General features: G+C 33.6%; 2 protein-coding genes and 5 non-coding genes across 10 annotated transcripts; 1 reads left to right on the forward strand and 6 right to left on the reverse strand.

The window, feature by feature from the left end:
• Positions 1 to 1,416: 1,416 nt before the first annotated feature.
• Positions 1,417 to 3,208, forward strand: LOC130801941 (F-box protein CPR1-like). The gene has a single exon (XM_057665898.1). The coding sequence runs from the start codon at positions 1,520 to 1,522 to the stop codon at positions 2,918 to 2,920; it is 1,401 nt and encodes a 466-aa protein (XP_057521881.1). The 5' UTR covers positions 1,417 to 1,519; the 3' UTR covers positions 2,921 to 3,208.
• Positions 3,209 to 5,001: 1,793 nt separating this feature from the next.
• Positions 5,002 to 14,516, reverse strand: LOC130801942 (serine/threonine-protein phosphatase 7 long form homolog). Of its 4 annotated transcripts, none has more exons than XM_057665902.1 (5): positions 14,336 to 14,516; positions 8,450 to 8,538; positions 6,478 to 7,241; positions 5,970 to 6,380; positions 5,002 to 5,890 (listed from the first exon to the last, which is right to left on the reverse strand). In XM_057665902.1, the coding sequence occupies exons 3-4, from the start codon at positions 6,634 to 6,636 to the stop codon at positions 5,973 to 5,975; spliced, it is 567 nt and encodes a 188-aa protein (XP_057521885.1). In that variant the 5' UTR covers positions 6,637 to 7,241; positions 8,450 to 8,538; positions 14,336 to 14,516; the 3' UTR covers positions 5,002 to 5,890; positions 5,970 to 5,972. The 4 variants fall into 4 exon arrangements, with proteins under 4 accessions (XP_057521885.1, XP_057521882.1, XP_057521883.1 ...); XM_057665899.1 differs by having other exon boundaries at positions 5,004 to 5,890; positions 5,970 to 6,407; positions 14,336 to 14,514; XM_057665900.1 differs by having other exon boundaries at positions 5,004 to 5,890; positions 5,970 to 6,407; positions 7,473 to 8,538; positions 14,336 to 14,514.
• LOC130801996 (small nucleolar RNA Z103) lies at positions 13,042 to 13,135 on the reverse strand. Its single transcript, XR_009039715.1, has one exon. It is a non-coding gene; the product is annotated as a small nucleolar RNA Z103 (small nucleolar RNA).
• LOC130802009 (small nucleolar RNA snoR117) lies at positions 13,478 to 13,561 on the reverse strand. Its single transcript, XR_009039728.1, has one exon. It is a non-coding gene; the product is annotated as a small nucleolar RNA snoR117 (small nucleolar RNA).
• On the reverse strand, positions 13,634 to 13,724 carry LOC130802000 (small nucleolar RNA R64/Z200 family). Its single transcript, XR_009039719.1, has one exon. It is a non-coding gene; the product is annotated as a small nucleolar RNA R64/Z200 family (small nucleolar RNA).
• Positions 13,785 to 13,869, reverse strand: LOC130801998 (small nucleolar RNA U54). The gene has a single exon (XR_009039717.1). It is a non-coding gene; the product is annotated as a small nucleolar RNA U54 (small nucleolar RNA).
• Positions 14,170 to 14,253, reverse strand: LOC130801997 (small nucleolar RNA Z199). Its single transcript, XR_009039716.1, has one exon. It is a non-coding gene; the product is annotated as a small nucleolar RNA Z199 (small nucleolar RNA).
• Positions 14,517 to 20,097: the final 5,581 nt, after the last annotated feature.

Raw genomic sequence — 20,097 nt, forward strand, 5'->3', positions numbered from 1 at the left:
TAAGAATGTGAATGTGGACGCTAATGTGCACGAGAGAAGCGTCGCAAAAGTTCTTGAATCTGATAAGAGATTCAAGGAAAAGATCATTCTCAAGCATGTAAATTTATCATTAACTGACGCATACAACTATGTCGTTTCTTCTACTGATTAGATATCTAATTAGTCCTTCCAATTGTTGATGTTGATTGTTGATCAATACTCTACTAAATAGTGAATATGCTAGCTGATATGTTTTGTCTTGTAAGCATTACATACTCTCGCTTAGAGTATTTGCTCTAGAGATTTTTGTGCTTAGGGTATAAGTTCGACTCATTTTGAACCTGGCTTTGTTATTGGATTCGCAGTATTCATATATTTAAATTTAGTTCCTAAAAATTTAGACCCAAAATAAATTCGATTCATTGTCATTCCTAATAAGGTTTTAATTTCAGACACTCAGTTAACATTATGAGGTAACTACAGACACTCAGTTACATACTCCTTCCAAATATTTTATAATTGAAAACCAATGTGAGATTCCTATCTTTTCCTACTTTATTTTTAGTGTATCATCCAACTTTGGTGTGTATAGCCAATTGTTTTGGGAGTTACTAAATATCGCCACCCCTTTTCATTTATCACCACCCACCCCCCTCGAAATTACGTATTTGCCCCTGGAGTTTAAAAAATTACAAAATTGTCACTCCCTACAAATTTCTTATTTATAATAATAATAATAATAATAATAATATTAATAATAATAAATTTTTTTATATTTTTCAATAATAATATAAATAAAATTAATAATAATAATAATAATAATAATAATAACAATAATAATAACAACAACAACAATAATAAAATTAAAAATACTTATTATTATTCAAAAACAAAAAAAAAATTGAATCGCCCAGAACCGGGCGGGCGATTGAACCCGGGGTCTAATCTCCCGGTTCTGGGCGATTTTTTTTTTGAATAATAATTATTAATTTTAATTTTATTATTGTTTTTATTATTATTATTATTATTATTATTATTATTATTATTACTGTTATTATTATTAATTTTATTTATATTCTTTTTGAAGAATATAAAAAAGTTAATTATTATTATTATTATTGTTGTCATTGATATTATTATTATTATTATTATTATTATTATTATTATTATAAATAAGAAATTTGTAGGGAGTGGCAAAATTGTAATTTTTTAAAAATCAGGGGCAAATTCGTGATTTCATTTGGAGGGGGTGGCGATAAAATGAAAAGGGTGACGATGTTTAAGGATTTGGATTCTTTTTTATAAAATTAAAAATAAAAAAATAAAATAATAATAAAAAAAAAAACTTTTTTGAACCTGTATCAATACAACTTGATCCCCAAGTAATGAAATGAAGACGTGGAAGAATCAAGAATCCCCAAGTAAAAAATCAAAATAAAAGAATCATTTGCCCATTCTTGAATCTTGATTTCATAAATCCATAAGCAGAACCTCTCTTATTCATCACTTTTTTAAATCAACGATACCCTAATCCCTTTTCATGGAAATTTTGCCTACAGATATAATAACCTTAATCATCTCGAAACTACCTGTAAAATCTCTTTGTCGCTTTAAATGTGTATCAAAATCATGGAATTCACTCATTTGTGACCCTCATTTCTTGATCCTTAACCTCGTTCATTCCCTATCTTCAAACAAACGCCTTCTTATAATCAACTATGGGACCCACCTTGATTCCATGTCATTTGATATGGGCACTAATTTCGAGGCGAAATTCTTAAAAAGGTTTGATTTCCCAACCCATTTTTCTTCTGGTTATGATGTTTCGATTGTTGGGTCTTGTAATGGGTTAATCGCATTGAGTTTTAAGAATCTTGATAACCCTTTATTAATTGATGTTGTTTTGTGGAACCCATGTAGTAATACCCATTTTGTATTGCCTTCTGAGAGTTTGAGTTCGGATGATTTGGGTACGGATTATACTGGTTTTAGTTTCGGGTTTGGATATGATTATGTGAGTGATGATTATAAGATTGTGAGGATTGTTGATTACTTTGTGAACCATGATGCTGATCGCGGTGATGGTGGAAGTGACGGCGGCGGTGATGGTGTCAATGACAATGTTAGTGGTGGTGGTGGTGGTGACGATGACCGTGATAGTGATGGTGACGATGACAATGTCGGTGGTGGTGACGATGACAATGGAAGTGATAGTGGTGGTAGTGATACTGGTTCCCCTAATAGATTTGGGTACATAATCAAGGAAATTAAGGCATATAGCTTGAAGGATCATTGCTGGAAATTGGTTAATGTAGAAGTTTCTGGTGCTACTATAGTATGGTGTGATCCTGGTGCAGTTATTAACAATCATATTGTGCATTGGATGTTTTGGGAAAATCTCCAATATAAGCCTCAAATTCGAGGGTTTGATCTTTTATCCATGGATTGGAGTAATTCCTTGCCGTTACCTGATTTGATTAAAAAAGATGAATTGGGTTATGATTCAGAGGGTGAATTGCTGTTAAATCATAATGGATTTGACCCTAGGGATTTTGTTGTCCTTGGGGTATTAGATGAATGTTTATGCCTAGTGACTCGAATTTGCTCGAAATTTGATAATGTTTTTGTGTGGGTGATGAAAGAGTATGGTGTTCAAGAGTCATGGACTAGATTGTTTAATGTTGTTGATGCTGGTATTGTTGGATCATTGTTGAGTGCTCCTTTGGGTTGTTCTAATGGAGGTAATGAATTTTTGTTGAGAAAAGAAGATGATGATGGTGTACTTTATCATTATAATTTGAGTGGGAAAATGATGAAAGTTGTTTCTGAGATTTCAAGGGATTTGAAGATTTCTGATGTGAATGTTTGTGTTGAGTGCCTTGTTTCTACTACGAAGATGATGGGAGTTGTGGTGGATGAGAGCCAAGAGACTAATGAATAAGTGACCAATGATCTTCTTTAATGTCTTAGATGCTAATATTGTAATTAGGTGATACATCTTACATGATTTTCATCTCATATGATTTGCTAATCTACATGCGAATCAGGAACAAAAAAAAAAGTAAATAATTGTCAGTTTTTGCTATTTTCATTACAATATTAAAATGATTTTGCGACAAAGAAGTTTTGTCACTTAATTTGTCACAAAAAAGGTTTGGCAACAAAATACTTTGTCACTAAAAAAGTAATTTGTCACCATAATTGTCGCTAGCCTGGCGACAAAATCAAAAACTTGTCATCTAATGATAGGGTTTTATTTTAATACGCAAGTGCACGGGTGTTGTAGCACAATTACGGGTCAACCCATAAGGGGGCTACATGTTTAGAGTAATTCAGTCAACTAATTGCTATCGAACAGCCAAATATGATGAGTTTTAACTAAACTAAGTTGCAATGATATGTAAATGACTTGATTCGATAAGAGAAAAGCCTAGGGCAATGTCAATCTCCACTAACATGCATAGGATCAGACAATTAAGTTCACTGTTGGTTATATATCTATGTTTAGGTGAAGTTAATTATATTCATTATGAATGGCTACAAAAGGATTAACATGTTTTGCACTTAAGGCTAATATACATTTCTACCTCAACTTTCATATTTCGGAACATGAAAAACATAAAAGACTTTAACTAAAGTCAATTTTATCATATTCGATCATTCCTAGACAACAACCAACGAATTATTCCTCAATAAACTAATCAAATGCATATTAGGCTTCATATCAAGCCATAGAAAGACAATTACTCACTAATTGAATTCATAAAAGCTATTAAATATAATAAACAAATATACACAATAATAATAAATGTAATTAAGAGATTAAAGGATAACAATACCTTGATAGTTGCAATTCAAATGGAGAATGATGAAGAACAAAAAAAATAAAATTGCAAATGAGAAATTTCAATGGAGAATAACAAGGTTTAACAATGCAGGTTAGATTAATATTACATAAAGATTAACAAAACCTTAAGAAAAGATTAGGGTTCTAAGTATTTTAACATATAAAAGTTGACATCATCTCCCAGAATCCAAGGGAAAAGGGGGTATTTATATGATATGGGTTTCGAACAGCCGAAGATAAAAGCAAGGAAGCAGCAGCTGTAGATTCGCCTGAAGTGGGTGTTGGTCTCGCTCGAAGTTACTCGGAGCAGGCAATCAGAAATTTCCCCAAACATAAGCTCGACCGAAGCTTCCAAAGCTTAGAACTGCAAGCACGAGAACATTTCCTCTAGCATTGCATCGATCGAAGCAAAGCCAGCTTCGCCTGAATCTACTTGCTTTCGCCCGAAGTTAACTCAATTTCTCCTGAAGCTTCATAAGATCAGTCCAGCACTTTGATTTTAATTGAATTCCGACTGAAGCTAAATAATTTCGCCCAAGACTTCATCAAATCAAATCCAGAACTTGTACTCCACTTAACTTCGATCGAAGCTACATTAATCTAGCACGAGGTCATGCACAGGACATACAAATACCTTGAATACTCAATCAAATGAAAGCCTTCATGAGCTACGATATGATGTCGAACTATATAGTGATGTCTCATTGAATTGTTTTGACCAGGTGTCCCTTTGTTCGTTGTTAGTAACAGCGAACATACACCTTAACTTTTTTTGACTTTCTCTCTTTTTCAAAATCTCTGAACTAGCCATTATAAAATTGAAAATAGTCGTTAAAAAGTTGAAAATAGTCGTTTTATGTTCTATAAATACATCAACATTTCCTTATTTCATCATATCCAAACTCCGTCATTTGTACGTTATCTTGCGGTTTTTGAAGGTAATATAAGGTATGACGTTAATATGATGCTTAATTTATAAAGATTTATATTATTATTGAATATTAATTATGTTACTATATTATATATCTTGCTCAGATGTCAAAGAATCATTCTATTCAAGAGCTTTGGGATTGTGGCTATGAAATTGAAAATAATACAGTTGGGGTGACGATGATCGTGGTCGTGACTTTGTTGCTTGTCCATTCTACTTGGATAAAGGATTCGGTTGCACATACTTTAGTTGGGTTGCTTCGGAGGGTACAAAATTGCAGAGAGACTTAATAATTCAGCTTTTTAAAGAAAAAGAAGAGCTTAAAGATAAGGTACTTAATCTCAAAAGGCAAGTAGATGATATGGCTCATAGAAAATAAGAGACTGAAAGGATTACGAGAAAGTTTAAGAAATCATCTTAGTAGCGTTGATTATTTAACGAAGAACCTATGTAATTTGCTATCAGATTGGTTGATTATGAATGAAATCGTGTTGAATTTTCAACAGCATCTTCCCTATTTGAATTTGATTGTTTGTTTGATATAGATTAATTGTATACATCATTCCAAGATAAACGGAGCGATTATAGCCCAATGCATGATTCAAGGTAGAATAATTCATCGTCGAAATCTTTCGAGCAATGACATTCAATTGTAATAAACATATGCTAAACACGATAGATAAACATATATGCATTTACATATATATTAAAAACTATATACAGATTTCAAAATATTACAAATGTTCAATATACACAAATGTTCTATATATTACAAACAATACACTAATGATCATCCTCCTGTTGCACCCTCTCTAGCAGTGATGGTCTAGACCGCCTCTTGCAATAGTAAGAGGCGGTCATATGGCGCTCGGGGAGGGGAGGTGAACCCTGCATCTTGCGATGATCCTGCACCCTGTGAGGACTCCACAACATCCAGGGGTGTACATCAGGTCAACCTCCTCTAAATGTACGTCGACATCAGGAGGAGATTCCCGCTGCAAGTCCCTAGAGGTCACCGGCGCAGCCACTTCTGGAATGAAGTGCTAGAACTGGGTCCCTAGGAGAATGCTTTGGTCAATCTTCCGTACAGGCTCCTCCTGACTGGACCTAATCACAACTGCGACGCTTTGTGCCTGCAAATCATTTGAACGTTAAATAAAGATATATTTTGTAAGTTCTATGTTTAATAATTCAACGTGGATAAGTACTTACAAACTATGTCATCATCGGTGCGGTGATGGCGTATTGAACTGCTGCGATGATACCTCGTGGTGTCATCCATCGGCGAGTGATGGAGAGGAACCACGCCATGTAATTTGGAGAAGTAGGTGCGCCTGCAGCATTAATTGGCGCACTTTGCACCAGCAGCTCCAATCTTTGATCCCAGCGAGCCATATGTCGCCCATTGATCTCAAGACAGTTCTTCGGCTTCCGACCCTTACGTGAGGTGAGACGGAGCTCAACCTCCGTGTCACAAGGTGGCGGGATGCCTTCTACCATCCCATTCTGGCAAAGTACAAGCTCGGGAAGATGCGCTTCAACTATGTCGAAGCAAATTAATGGTACAAAGGCTCTCCAAGCACCCGACATTATGCCTGAGTACTGAGGCAACGCAGCATATGCCTTAACGGGGTACGAGTCCCAACAAAACTACAAGTTAAGAAGCAATTAAAAAATTACACTACATGATAGTAATAATGTTAAATAGTCAGGCATTTACCTGGTCTGGTTGTAATAGATCCAAATGATCACGAAAGAATCCCACACCGGATCCGGTGTGAATCTTTGTACGTCGCGCAAATGTCCGTCGAAATCCATATGAAACCTCTAAAGGGGGATTGATTGGCAGTGCAACAGCACCACGTCCAACAGTTCTCATTGGTTGCCTAATGAGAATGTCCTCCCAAGTCCAAAGCCATGAAAATTATACAAAAATAAGTAAATGCAAGAATCCAAACGTATTGAGAAATACAAAAATCATAATTTATAAGTTAGTATTACTTGGAATATAACTAGTGGTCCAGCAATCTCTTTCATGTTCCTCCGTGAAGCATCGCAGAGCCGTTTGTACAGGTAACCTAGGGCTACGGAACCCCAGTTGTATCCGGCAATGCGCCCCAAGGCGCATCAAGCAGCGTCAAGTACAGAATCTATACTTGACTACCAGTCTTGTCCACAAACAAGACCGCACCAAGCAAGTAAAATATATACGTCTTAGCGTACATCTATATGGTGACCTCATCAGCATCTTTAGGGAGGTGCGAGAAGTTCTGGGCTAGCCATGTAATGCGCAACCTACTCCCTCAGGCTATGGCTGCGGGAGGTCGCCCTCCAAGTACCCTCTCGATCAAATCTCAAATTAGATTAACATATTCATCAAATAAACATACCGGGGCATCCTGTAGTAAACTGCTCCGATGATTGTCCTCGTATGCAAGACACATGGATCGTGGGGTCCTGAAACTGTTGAATCCATCTCTACTACTGTTGAAATAGGAATTAGTAAGGCTTACATTTATGAATATGCTTAAATATATAACAATCATGTAAAGTTAATAAAAATTAGGTTTGAGTTTATCATATTACGTTTATGTTTATAATATTGAGTATAATGTTTATAATAATAATATTTATGTTTATAATAATAACGTTTAAACTTATGATATTAAGTATAACGTTTATAATAATAATGAAAAGTGAATACTATAACATTACCTTGATGTGCAAGTTCTAGTGTTGTGACCTTCACTACTACAACGACGACAAGTGTTGCGTTTTTTTCTTCCTTCTCTTACCACGAATTTGATCAGCATCATGTCTAATTTTAACACTAGCGTACTGAGGCCATTACCTCTTATCAATCATTGGCATGAATCATGCGCTATATGTGTTTGCATAGCTCCGAGAGGTGTAACAAGTAGGGATGGTCATGGGGCGGGTCTGGCCAGACCCGGACCCGGACCCTTTTTTTTGGATCCAGACCCGGAACCGGACCCTAAGGGTCCAAAATTTTAAGACCCAGACCCGGACCCTACGGATCTGACGGGTCTAGGGTCCTCAATGGGTCTTATACAAAGCCTCTTTGATTTGTCAAAATTGAACCTTTTTCGAGTCTTTTTGTATTTTTGTAAGCAACTTATTATCGTATTACAAACACTTGTTCGAGTCCATGAAATTCAAATACATTAACCACCTATCAAAGGCGACCATTCCGGATCATTGAATTACTTTTAGGTCATGTATTTTATGTCGGATCATGTGTACTTTAATAAGCATGTTGATTCAAATTCGCATCAAACATAAAAAAAAATTTAAAACAAATTTTCCATGAATACATCATTTTCTACTCAAAACAGATGGTTTATTGATCATGGATTTTATCAAATAAAAAGAAAAGACTTCTGAGTTCCAAGTATCCAATTTGCAAACATGACAAGAAACCAAGATGCACAACCCTAAAATGAAACAACAATGGGCTATTAAGGTCTATTTGTTCTATTTCAACTGAGAAAACAATGAGTCAAACGTGTGACGAGTTTCTATGATTCCGACTTCATGTTCTGGCACTCATCCCGAATAGACTCAAACAAAACCGATGACAGATATCGCTCGCTAAAACTCGGAAACACAACATGCAATGGTAATAAAGGCAAGATATGGATAAAATCAAAAATTTGAAAGACACGGAGTACCTGGAGTAGGAGTCTTGACTGAAGTGGAGAAGACGGCTGGCGATGGCGATGGAGGTCGATGGCTGTCGCAGAGGCGGAGGACGGGAGGACTAGAGGTTAGAGGAGAAAAAAAAAATTAGGTTTTCGCGGCTGCCTTACTGGATTAGGATGAGGCATCCATTTTAATTGAGAATGAGAATTGAGAAGCGCCATTCATAATATTAGAATTTATAAATCAGAAATTTAAAATATAAAATTTAAAAGTTTAGGGTTCGGGTCCGGGTCTTCACTTTAAGACCCAGACCCGGACCCGTCAGAAATTTTTTGGATCCTGATCCAACCCGAATCCGATGGGTCTCAAAAATTAAGACCCAGACCCTTAAAAAAGGGGCGGGTCCAACAGGATCCTGGACCCATGACCATCCCTAGTAACAAGGCTCCATGAACCGCTCGTATGATAGATGTCTTTTGATGCATACAGCAATAACATGTGAACATGGTAAGTGGTATAACTCCAATTTGTTACATGTCCATTTCCGTCCTGTCAAGTCCACAGATTGTATTTTTCCGCCTTTTTGACAATCCTCTATTTCCTCGCCTAATCTTAACTTCAAAGATACCTACTCTATAGTCGAATGCAACTATCTCATGGAAGTTCGCCTTCTCAGTGATTTTAGTGATAATCTTCGTGGCATGCGGGGTGTACATGTGTCCACCAGTTAACCATGCACTAGAACTTTCACGAATTGTGACAAAATAATCATTAATGCGATAAAAAGTGAATTCAACTAGTGTGGTCAAAGTTAAGAAACGTACACCCTTCATCACAAAGTTGAAGACTTCAGCAAAGTTGGAGTTAATTACACCATACATATGACCACCATCATGACACAATGACCACTTAGACATATGACCCGCTTCATTGATCCAAAAAATGGCCTTTCATTTTGTTGCCTCAATTGACCTTAAGCCCTCAACTACCTTAGAATGTTGTCTTTGCTCAGCAGTCCTTCCAAACGACTTCTTCAACTGAATATTAACTATAGCACGGTTAAAGTTACCTAACAAATTACGTAAGCATAACCTATGATGGGCATGTGGTGGTTGCCATTCCGACTCCTCCATCGTTGCTAAAATGCCCGTGTGTCTATCAGATATAATGCATAAACCCATCCTTTGTGTGACATGTCTGTGAATACAGTCATAAACTAGGACCAATCAGTTATGTATTCCTTTTCTACCAAGGCAAATACAAGTGGAAAGATTCCCTTATCACCTGGGCAATCGCAGTCAATAAGATATGACGGTACTTACCATATAAGTGTGTACTGTCAATGGCAATAAGAGGTTTACAATGCTTGAAACCCTCAATCCTGGTCTAAAGGCCCAAAAGACACGTTGGAAAGTTCTAATGTTAGGACGTACGTACACACCCGCGTTATTGTCTTCCTTAAAGAACCACTCAACCCCTGTGCCCGGGTTTGAGTGTTGCAATTCTTTTAAAAATCATGGAAGGAGAGAATAGGAATCTTCCCATGTGCCATTGATGGACAATAGGGCTTGTTCCTTAGCACATCATGCTATAGCTTATATGTGACATTTATACTAAATCTATTGTTCACCATCTATCGCACGATTGACACCTTAATCGATGGGTCTTTAAAACACAATTTTTAATGAAATTGTTAATCACAGAAGAAGTCAAGTGAATATGTCCAGCTGACATAGTGTCGCTACCCGATACACAATCCTCATGCTTACTATTGTACTTTGAAATGTACCATGAAGTTGAATAAGGATTTGGCCTAGCCCTTGGTTTTCAAGAATATCCCCTCTTACACTTCAATGATAATGAAGTTTGGTTGGAAGTCTCAATTCTATACTCTAGATTTCTACGGATATGATACACTCTAATAGCTTCCAACAAAGCTTCCTTATTATCAAACATCATACTCTTTTCAAACTCCCCTTCTTCTGTGTATGTGGTATCACAAGCCTAAAGTCCTCCAAGAGTTGTCCTCTACATGTTCATCTAAAGGTGGAACTAGGGCGTAAGGTGTAGGAGCAACGATAGTGGGAATGTTTCCTAAGGTCATGTCGGTTTAGGGCATCCTCATCCACGTCCACATCATCATCAGAAGGATCATCAACTAGCTCATTACTCTCATTACCATCATCCCAAGGTACCACCTCATTACTTTCTCCTAAGTTAAAAATTGCATCATTTGACACATGTATTGGAAGAGGTTTACAAAGAGTACTAGATGGGGAAGGAACAAAGAGATTTTGAGTTTCTTGAGTTTAGATAGGCATAGGCGTAGAAAAAGGATTAGATTTTACATTTAAACCTTGATACCCTATAGCCTCATCATCTCCTAAGGTACCTCCTCTACGCATACCTTCAAAAAGGGAATAGATTTAGACTTAGAATACTCCCACATAGCATCTATAGCCTCATCATCCTCAACCAAAAAAGCCAACAATTGTCCACTCATGTCATGTTTAAAACATATATTTACAGCACTTCTTCTGGTGTCAATTCCAATCTTAGAAAATACGAAAAGTTTAAACTCATTCAAATCCATGTTCGAATTGCATGCAAACAGCTTACATCTACCCCCAACATAGGTAACATTACTACTCCTTGTTCAAATTGACCATTCTAAAAACACACAATAATCACACGAAATGATGTCATTTCAACAAGAATACATACAACATCAACATCAGTAACAACGTCATAAGAAAGCAAGTATATTGCTCAACAATACACACAACTACATGTGACATATTCGCAACTACATTTAACAAGGTGGAATAAATTATTTTCCACATTAATACATAAATAAAAGACGACAATATCAAGAATTATGTTTAATAAGGGACATTCAATTATTTTACATGAAAATCTACATGTAAATTTAACAAGAATATAAAGTTTAAATATAATTATCAACTTCATTCAACATCAATAACCATAATGTTAAACATTGCACAAATAACTACTAAAATTAAAGTAAGAGCACCTTAATAAGCTAAAGATGAGAAAGGAGTATTAATTTGCAAGTCTTGAACTTGTAGTTATTGGAAATTAGAAGGTTTTAAATTAAACCCTAAAATTTGAAACCAACAACATAAATAAATAAATAAATAAATAAAGAGAATAATGTAGGCATGTGACTGAGCAAATGACTAGTAGGAATTTGGAAAATAATGAGAACAATTGAAGGATAGAGGTTGTTTTAATGGTGAAAATTTGAGTGAAATTCTTGCACATTTAAAGGTTAAGAGTTTGAAATTTAGGAAAAATGGAAAATAAAGAGCTATGCATTTAAGATATTAATAATAATGAACAATAATTTTGGTCAAAAAAGTCAAAGTATTAATTTGCTGTTTCTAACAGCAAAAACACATATTAACTTTTAACCAAAATTATTATTCGCTGTTACAATGAACTAATGCTTACTATTTTTGACTTGCTCATTTTACTTGCTGTTATCCAGACCTCAAAAATGAAAAAATATCCTTATTCTGAGAAATAAAATGAAATTTTGATTATCATTTGATTTTTTATATTAAATACCTTATTTGGTTCAAATTTTAATATTTACATTCGTATTTTATTAATAAAAATTTACAAAATTAACATTATATAATTTAATAATATAACTTAGAAGGAATAGGTGCTGGGTACAAAGCCCACAACTAGTAAGAAATACAAAGTCCTCATTTGAAGCTTTGCTATATAACCATCTAATTCCACGTCTAGCTATGAAGTTACTCAGACGTCTTCCAGTTGAGTTACAATGATGACAGTTACTCCCTCCATCCCAATGATTTAGCAAATAATTTTTTTTAAATTCATCTACATATTTAATTCTTAATTTTATCCACAAAATTTATTGTTTTTCTTCATTTATCCACATTCAAACCATCAATATTAAACCAATTTAACACTCCAAACAAGACAATTTGTCCAAAACTTCAATGTAGCTTCAAAATAACCTCGATATTAGACTCAGATTCCAGCCTTAAAAACAAGGCCGAAGAATAGTGTACAGTTCATGGGGAATCTTAGGTCCGCGTATACATTTTGTCCATCCGTTTTAAAATACTCACTTACACTAAACTTATTTAAAATACGTCAAACATTAACCATATTGCCCAGAAATGAACAGTTTGAACGATTCAACAAGTTAATATTTTAATTATATTGTATTCGCTTAAGTACCTGAAAATCAACTTATTTGAAAAACTATTTAACTAAAAACCAGTTAAACAAGGTTAATATTTATTCGAGAACTTAAGCTTTTTCAACTGTAAATTACAAAAACTAATTAAGATCAATTCACATTTTTTTTTTTGCCTAAATATTTACAAAAAATTGCTTTCAGTGCCCAAGATAAAATAACCAGGTAACCACCCAATTTCATTAAGCTAGATGGATCAGAGTACCGGCTTGGATTCTCAAAAGAGAATAAATTAGCTCAGTTTAATCAGCTTCGATCCCATTGAGATATTATCAGAATTAAACTTCTTCAATTGACTAATATATGCAAACTTAAAACTAAAAAAGGGTTATATATTTTTGACAAATAAAAACAAAACAAGAGCAGGATCAGAATTCTGGCTTGGATTCTCAAGAATGAGAAAATTAGCTCAGTTATTTCAGCTTCGATCATCTGGGGAAATAATCATCACTTCCCTCTCTTGAATACACTATAAAATTTAACTCTAAAATAATAATGTCGGAACATCTGAATGCATAAACCTTATGAAAAGAATGGTAAATGCCAGAATCTCAGTTCCACGTTATTTTTGGCAATGTACAGCGCTAAAAACGCAATTAAATATGCGCATCAGAGACTCTAATTTATTGCCGTTCAAATAATCAAAATTATAGTATTCCTTCCACGTAAGTGAAATTAATGGCTTCAGAGTAATTTGATTGTAACATCAAATAAAGCTTTTGAGCTTTCAGAGTTTGATGGTAATAGTGAAACATCATTGCCGAAACTTAAATTAAAATTTTAAATTATTAAAAAAATTTGGCCTCAGATAATATTTAAAAGCTCATCAAAATCTCTGTGAAGAGAATTCAGATGGTACGGACAATAATGTAAATCCTAGGCCAGAAAACAGAAAATTTGTTAATTTAAAGCTACAAATTATTTAAGGGAAACCAACAAAGTATCAATTTTAAAGTTTCTACTCAGAATTAAGGATTTTAATCTCATAGGTTAAAACCTCTGAAGTCTGACATGTGAAATTATTCCATTATTCATCACAGTATAACATTGTACAAATAAAATTCATAATTTAAAAAAAAAACGGAAAGCATCGTAACAAGAAAAGCGACTCTCATAGATCACATATTACTGACAACATAAATGATTCAGAATAGCGTATATTGCCATTACAGGCTAAAAAATCATCGAGTCGATCCAAAGACATGATTTTTACAGAATAAGAACTATTTAAAATGAAGAATGAGATCAGGATTGGTTGAATAATATCGGTCACGGTTGAATCAGAAACACGGACCAAATAAGCATTCATCATTTCTCACGACTTCAATAAAAAAACTCAAAAAACAAAAACAATTTCGTTTGAGATGAAGAAATGAATGAGATCAGAATTGGTAAAAAAATTATCGATCACAGTTAAATCAGAAACACGGACCAAATACGTATTCTTCATTTCTCTTGAATTCAATTTTAAAACTAAAAATCATAATAAGCAATCATCAGAGACTTAAATACTTAAGAATCATGGAGATTCCGAGCCTCGGTCATATTGTTGCAGTTTAATTTCATCATATGATTGCAAATTCAACAAAAATAAAAATAAAAAAGATTGAGCAATAACATTGAAAGATAGTTAAAGAGAAAAGAACAGAGGAGTCACCAAATGATGAAGAGCCGCCCAAGAAGTGAAACTGTAACCACAATGAAGAATGAAACACCTTGTAGGTTAATATAAGAGTGGCAAGCAATTGTAAAATTGAAAACCCTAGATGGATGGCCGCCAATATAAATAGGAGTAATGTTTTAGGTCTTCCGTTTATTGATTAGGGTTTGAACGCGTCGGGCTTGACTAGACTAATAAAGCCCATCAAATGAGAGAAAATTTGAAAACATTAAGATAAAAAATCAAAAAAGTAAACAAAATAATACAACTTTTAAAGTTTTTCCAAAAATAAGCGTAAAAATTTTAAACCTAAAGTATGGAGTTATTCACAGTTAGTAACTGCGAATAGATGAAAAAAGATAAAATAGTTGTTCACAATTACTAACTGCGAATAGCCCTTTGACTTTGTTTGACCTTTTCACAATTACTAACTGCGAACAGATACCTGTACAAATACGCAGCAGATTCCTTTCCTTCTCATTTTTCTATCTCTTAAAACCCTAGCATAATACTACTCGACACTCTCCACTAATACACTAGCTTGAATCCATCAATTGTTGCGTTTATCTTTCAATTTAGCACTTCAAAATTAGTTTGGGATACTCTAGATCGAGCAAAAGTAAATTTTTATGCGTTTTTTAGTATATATATCTATTTTTAGGGTTTTGATGAAGTTTGGCTGTTTTGGCAAATGTAGGTTACTAGTTCTTTAAATCAATACTCTTCTTAATCATCCATAACTATTCAAGGTAATGTATAATTGTTTTCATAACTTTATGTTGTTTTTTGAAGTATTGTTGTTGATGAGCATATTAAATTAGTTAAATTTGATGTACATTATGTGTTATTAGAAATGTTGATGTTTGTATTAGCAATTTCATTTATGAACTTATTAATTGATTTATTATTTAGATTTTATGTGCATTATATATGTATGAACTTAGTTACATTATGGACTTTATTAATTTGTAGACCAAAAAAGATTATAATCAAATGACTATAATGTACTTGTATGGGCATGAAGTTGTTGATGATGTTGATTTTGTTTGTATTAATGTAGAAAATGACATCATTTCGCGCAAGAATCAGGTTACGGCGAATTGGATGGAGATCAACTGGCATCACATGGCTCGTTGGGATCGTAGACTTGAGTTGCTGGCCCAAGGTGCGCCGATCAATGTTCATGGCGCATCTACTACACCGGACTATATGTCGTGGTTCCTCTCCATCACTCGCTGATAGACGACACCACGTGGCATCATCGCAGCAGCACATTACGCACCTGCTGCGCCTACGATGACCCAGTTTGTAAGTCTTCATTTGCATTTAAATGATTAAGTATACATAATATTAGGGGTGTTCAAAATATCCGTATCCGAAAACCCGATCTGAAAACCCGCTTTCCGATTTTTAAAAGCGGATAAGTTACCCGGTTTCCAAAATTCAGATAAACCGGGTCGGGTACCCGGTTTTAAAACCGGGTATTCGGGTCAGATACGGATCACGAATTTTGGAAAACCGGGTACCCGGTATCCGGTTTTTTTTTTTTTTTTTAAATATAAATTTTAATAGTTTATGGAATTGTGGTTGTATTTTAATTAACTTATGCTTGTATTTTAATAGTTTATGACTAAGTTAGTTAAGTATTTTAATATTATTTGAATTATATGTTTAAAAAATTGTTAAAAGAATTAAGAAAAAATAAAAAAATAAGCAAAACCGGGTACCCGGTTTAAACTGGGTCGGATTCGGAATACAATTTTAGCTATTCGGAAAATCGGGTACCCGGTTTTTCGGAACCGGGTCGACCCGGTATCCGGTTTTGAACACCCCTACATAATATAATATTACATTAACTAAATATTAATTGCAGGCACAAGATGCGGTACAGCCACGAGGAGCGGGTGAGGGAGATTGTGCAAGGCATGCTCGTCGGCACGCAGTTCCAGCACTCCATACCGGAAGTCGCTGCAAAGTCCTCACCGGCTACAACCATACACACATCTCATCTCCTGCTTATGACTATCATTTGAAGGAGATGGACCTTTCATACCCCGTTGACGTTGCGGAGACCTCGCAGGCTGGGCCATCACAGTACCACTCCACTCCACTGCCAGAGCGACACCCGAACGCCTCATACTACCGTAGGAGGCGTAGGAGACCAACTCAGTTGGATAGGGTAGATAAGGGTCGTAAGCGTTACATATATATATATATATATATATATATATATATATATATATATATATATATATATATATATATATATATATATATATATATATATATATATATATATATATATATATATATATATATGTTTATTTAGTTGTATATTTCAAACATTTGTATATATTTAGTTGTATATATATGTTTATTTACTTTATCATAGTCTCCAAGCTATTCGGAGTTTTGGGGATGAATCATCCCGCCTGAAACATAAATTGTTATGTAATTATTTATTTTAATGTCTCTAATGCAAATACAACAAATAACAACTCAAATTCAGGGAAAAAAATTATGTAACATAGCTGTTTCCAGTTAGAAACTGCGGACAGGTCAAACAAAGTTAAAGGGCTGTTCGCAGTTACTAACTGCGAACAACTATTTTGTCTTTTTTGATCTGTTTGCAGTTACTAACAGCGAACAGCTCCGTACCTCAGGTTTGGGATTTTCACGCTTACTTTTGGAATAAGTTTGAAAGTTGTATTATTTCGTTCATTTTTTTGATTTTTTATCTTAATGTTTTCAAATTTTCCAAATGAGAAGACCTAATTAACTCGATTCTCGATCCGCTTTTTATGACATTGGACTCGGAGGGCTTAAACATTTACTTTTTCGATTTTAAAATAATTACATCATTTGACTTTTCATGGCAATTCTAGATACTTCATATGAGAAGTATTAATGTAATTTTCATATATTTAATTATGTATAATAAAAATGATAAAAATGATAAAAATTTAATATTAATAATCTTTGCATTGAAATGAATCAAATAAGAACTCACTTAACTATGTTTTAACTTATAGATTTAAAACTAATCACAAATTAAGAATAATGAAAAAATAGTGCATTAGTTTGTAATGTTACAAGTAATATGAAACGGAAGAAGTAACAAGTTTTGTATGAGACCATCTCACTGTGATACACATCCATATAAGCAGTCCATATTAAGAAAATAAAAAGTTACACAGTGGATAACTAAAATAAAAACTGTTTTTTTCATTATCTTTTAAGAAAATAAAAATTAAATCAATTCATATTAAGTCGTCTTATGATGAGATGATCTTAATAAAGAACTTGTCTACAACCAATAGCCCCAATTCACCGTTAGACAAGTCCATACAAAATGTTCATTAGTAAAAAAACAATAAAATCTGAATCCGCACTTATACAAAAACAATTTTTTAAATAGTTTAGGCTAACGCAATTAAAATCGTCTTATGGTGAGGCAGCCTTAATAAAGAATTAGTGTATAACAAAGGTGATACACAAGATCTTAACGTCTGATGTTGAATCAATTTTTTTTTTTTGAGTTATGTTGAATCAATTTTATTATGTTTATAATTTCAAAATAATCAATTATAATTTAAAGTGATCACTTTTCATAATTTTAAAGAACTTGATCTAAGTTATGTATTCACTTTTCATAACAATCCTTATAGACGTGTGACATCTATTTTAATTATTTTTATTGCGGGGAGTTTAAATGGGATGGTACAGTGCTGCTTTCAAATTTTATGAATCTCAACTAAGATATCTTGGAATCGACTTCATAGATATACCAACAAATTTGACAATACTAGTTCAATTAGGGGCGAAATCAGAATATTAAATTAGGATGGGTTAAATAGTCAATACTATAGCAAATTATTTACTATATATAAACTAGTTAAATTATGAAAATTTTAAAATCACATAGATTGAAATAAACTTGAATTATACTCCCTCCTATTTACAGAGAATAAAAATTTGAGTTTTGCACCAAAACCAAGAAGAGGTGGGGGACCACTTAAAAGTGGGTGGAAAACTCTCTTTTTCATAAAAGACATTGATATTTATGTGTTATTGTGTTGTTGTAGTAAAAGTAAAAGAGTAAAAAAGAATGACAAAAATAAAAATGAACATTTTAAGTGAATTGACCTAATGAGAAAATGTCTTATTCTCTATAAATAGGAGGGCGTAATAAATAGTATATTTAACAAACGGAGTTGAAATTTGCCTATAATTATCCCTTTGAAAAAGAAACTAAGTTTTTTGACTATTACTCCAACCATTGAGCTATTAAAAAATATGCTATTAAAATTAAGATTACAAAAATATAAATTCACACACTATTAAGGATGAATGTAAATTAATTATGCAAGTTAAAGAGTAATGTCAATATAATCTAAAAATATAAATGTTCACACTAGGATTTGGTCTCTTAATCTTCGGTTACAAATATATAACTCCAACCATTGAGCTATAGTAATTTTAATTATATTTTTGCGTCCTTCAAATAATATAACATATATTAGTAAGGGGGCCAAAACTATAATTATAATAAGATTTTCATATTGTGACTAATTAACTAAAATATATCGCATTTTCGACAAAAAATGCAATATGTATAATTAAAAATCCAGTGCAACACTCGCATACATGATTTAGAAACTGAAAATATGCTAATGGAGATGCGTATGATGTTGTAGTTCTATTCTCTTGTATGTGTGTTTATGATTTTCGTTTTCGAATTGTGATGATTAACTGTTTTTTCTTTCTTTTTTTTTATTTTTTACATATGCATGATTTATATGGTAGTATGTGATAATCTTTTGAGACCATTTGCTGCGCAATGATTTTGTTAGTTGAGAGCATTATTACCTATAATAATAATAATCATACCATTTCCATAATATGTCCAATTTCATTTTGGAGGCATTCAATTGCCACCAAATTTAATTAAGGAGGCATTGAATTAATTTATAGGTGTTGATGATGAGAACATTTTCATGTTCCTGATTACAATAAAGTCTTTCTCTCTTATTTTGGCGACAAACTTGGTAACAAGAACCTTTAGTCGCCAAAATCTCTCTCTAGTTATGGCGACAAAGTTTTTGTCGCCAATATTGTAGTTTTAAATTTTTATCTATTTTTTGGTTATTAGTCAAAATAGGTTTAATTAAACAAAAAAAACACTTTGACGACAAAATTTTTGTCGCCATTTGCTCTCAGTTAATTTTGGTAAAAACTTGGTGATAAAAACCTTTACTGACCAAATTCTCTCTCTGCTTTTGGCAGCAGATTTGGTAACAAAGCTTTGATCGCCAAATCCTTTCGCGTGCATAACTCAACTTCAGCCTTCATTTCATCATTTCTCACTCTTCTATTCTCCTACTCTTCCTTCTCACTACTTAATGAACTATTCTCCTCCTTCTCTATACTTTTCCCATTCTCTCCAATGGGTCTCCGATGACCTTACTCCGGCTTACTTACTTTTCGACAGATACTTATCTACGTTAACTATTTTTAGCTTTTAAGTCAGATCTAGATGCAGCTATGTTGGTCTCTTATTGTCCATTTGAAGCTGTAGTATATACAACTAAACTTGGTATCTTCAGTCAACAGAAATTCAAACCCTCAAAGGCACGTGTCTTTGAAATTTCCTTTTCATTAAATTACCAAATACTTTATTAACTATTTTTTGTATACTTGACATCTTTTTCTCTTGATACGAATGTTTCATTGTTCTTGCATTATAATGTTTGCTAGTC

This window comes from Amaranthus tricolor, chromosome 15 (genome assembly GCF_026212465.1).
Source record: "Amaranthus tricolor cultivar Red isolate AtriRed21 chromosome 15, ASM2621246v1, whole genome shotgun sequence".
Lineage (NCBI taxonomy): Eukaryota > Viridiplantae > Streptophyta > Magnoliopsida > Caryophyllales > Amaranthaceae > Amaranthus > Amaranthus tricolor.

Coding starts and splice junctions, on each gene's coding strand:
- LOC130801941 (XM_057665898.1), top strand. CDS start 1,520: ATGGAAATTTTGCCTACAGATATAATAACCTTAATCATCTCGAAACTA.
- LOC130801942 (XM_057665901.1), bottom strand. CDS start 6,636: ATGAGAACTGTTGGACGTGGTGCTGTTGCACTGCCAATCAATCCCCCT. Junction 6,408..6,477: donor ATCTATTACAACCAGACCAG/GTAAATGCCTGA, acceptor CTTAACTTGTAG/TTTTGTTGGGACTCGTACCC.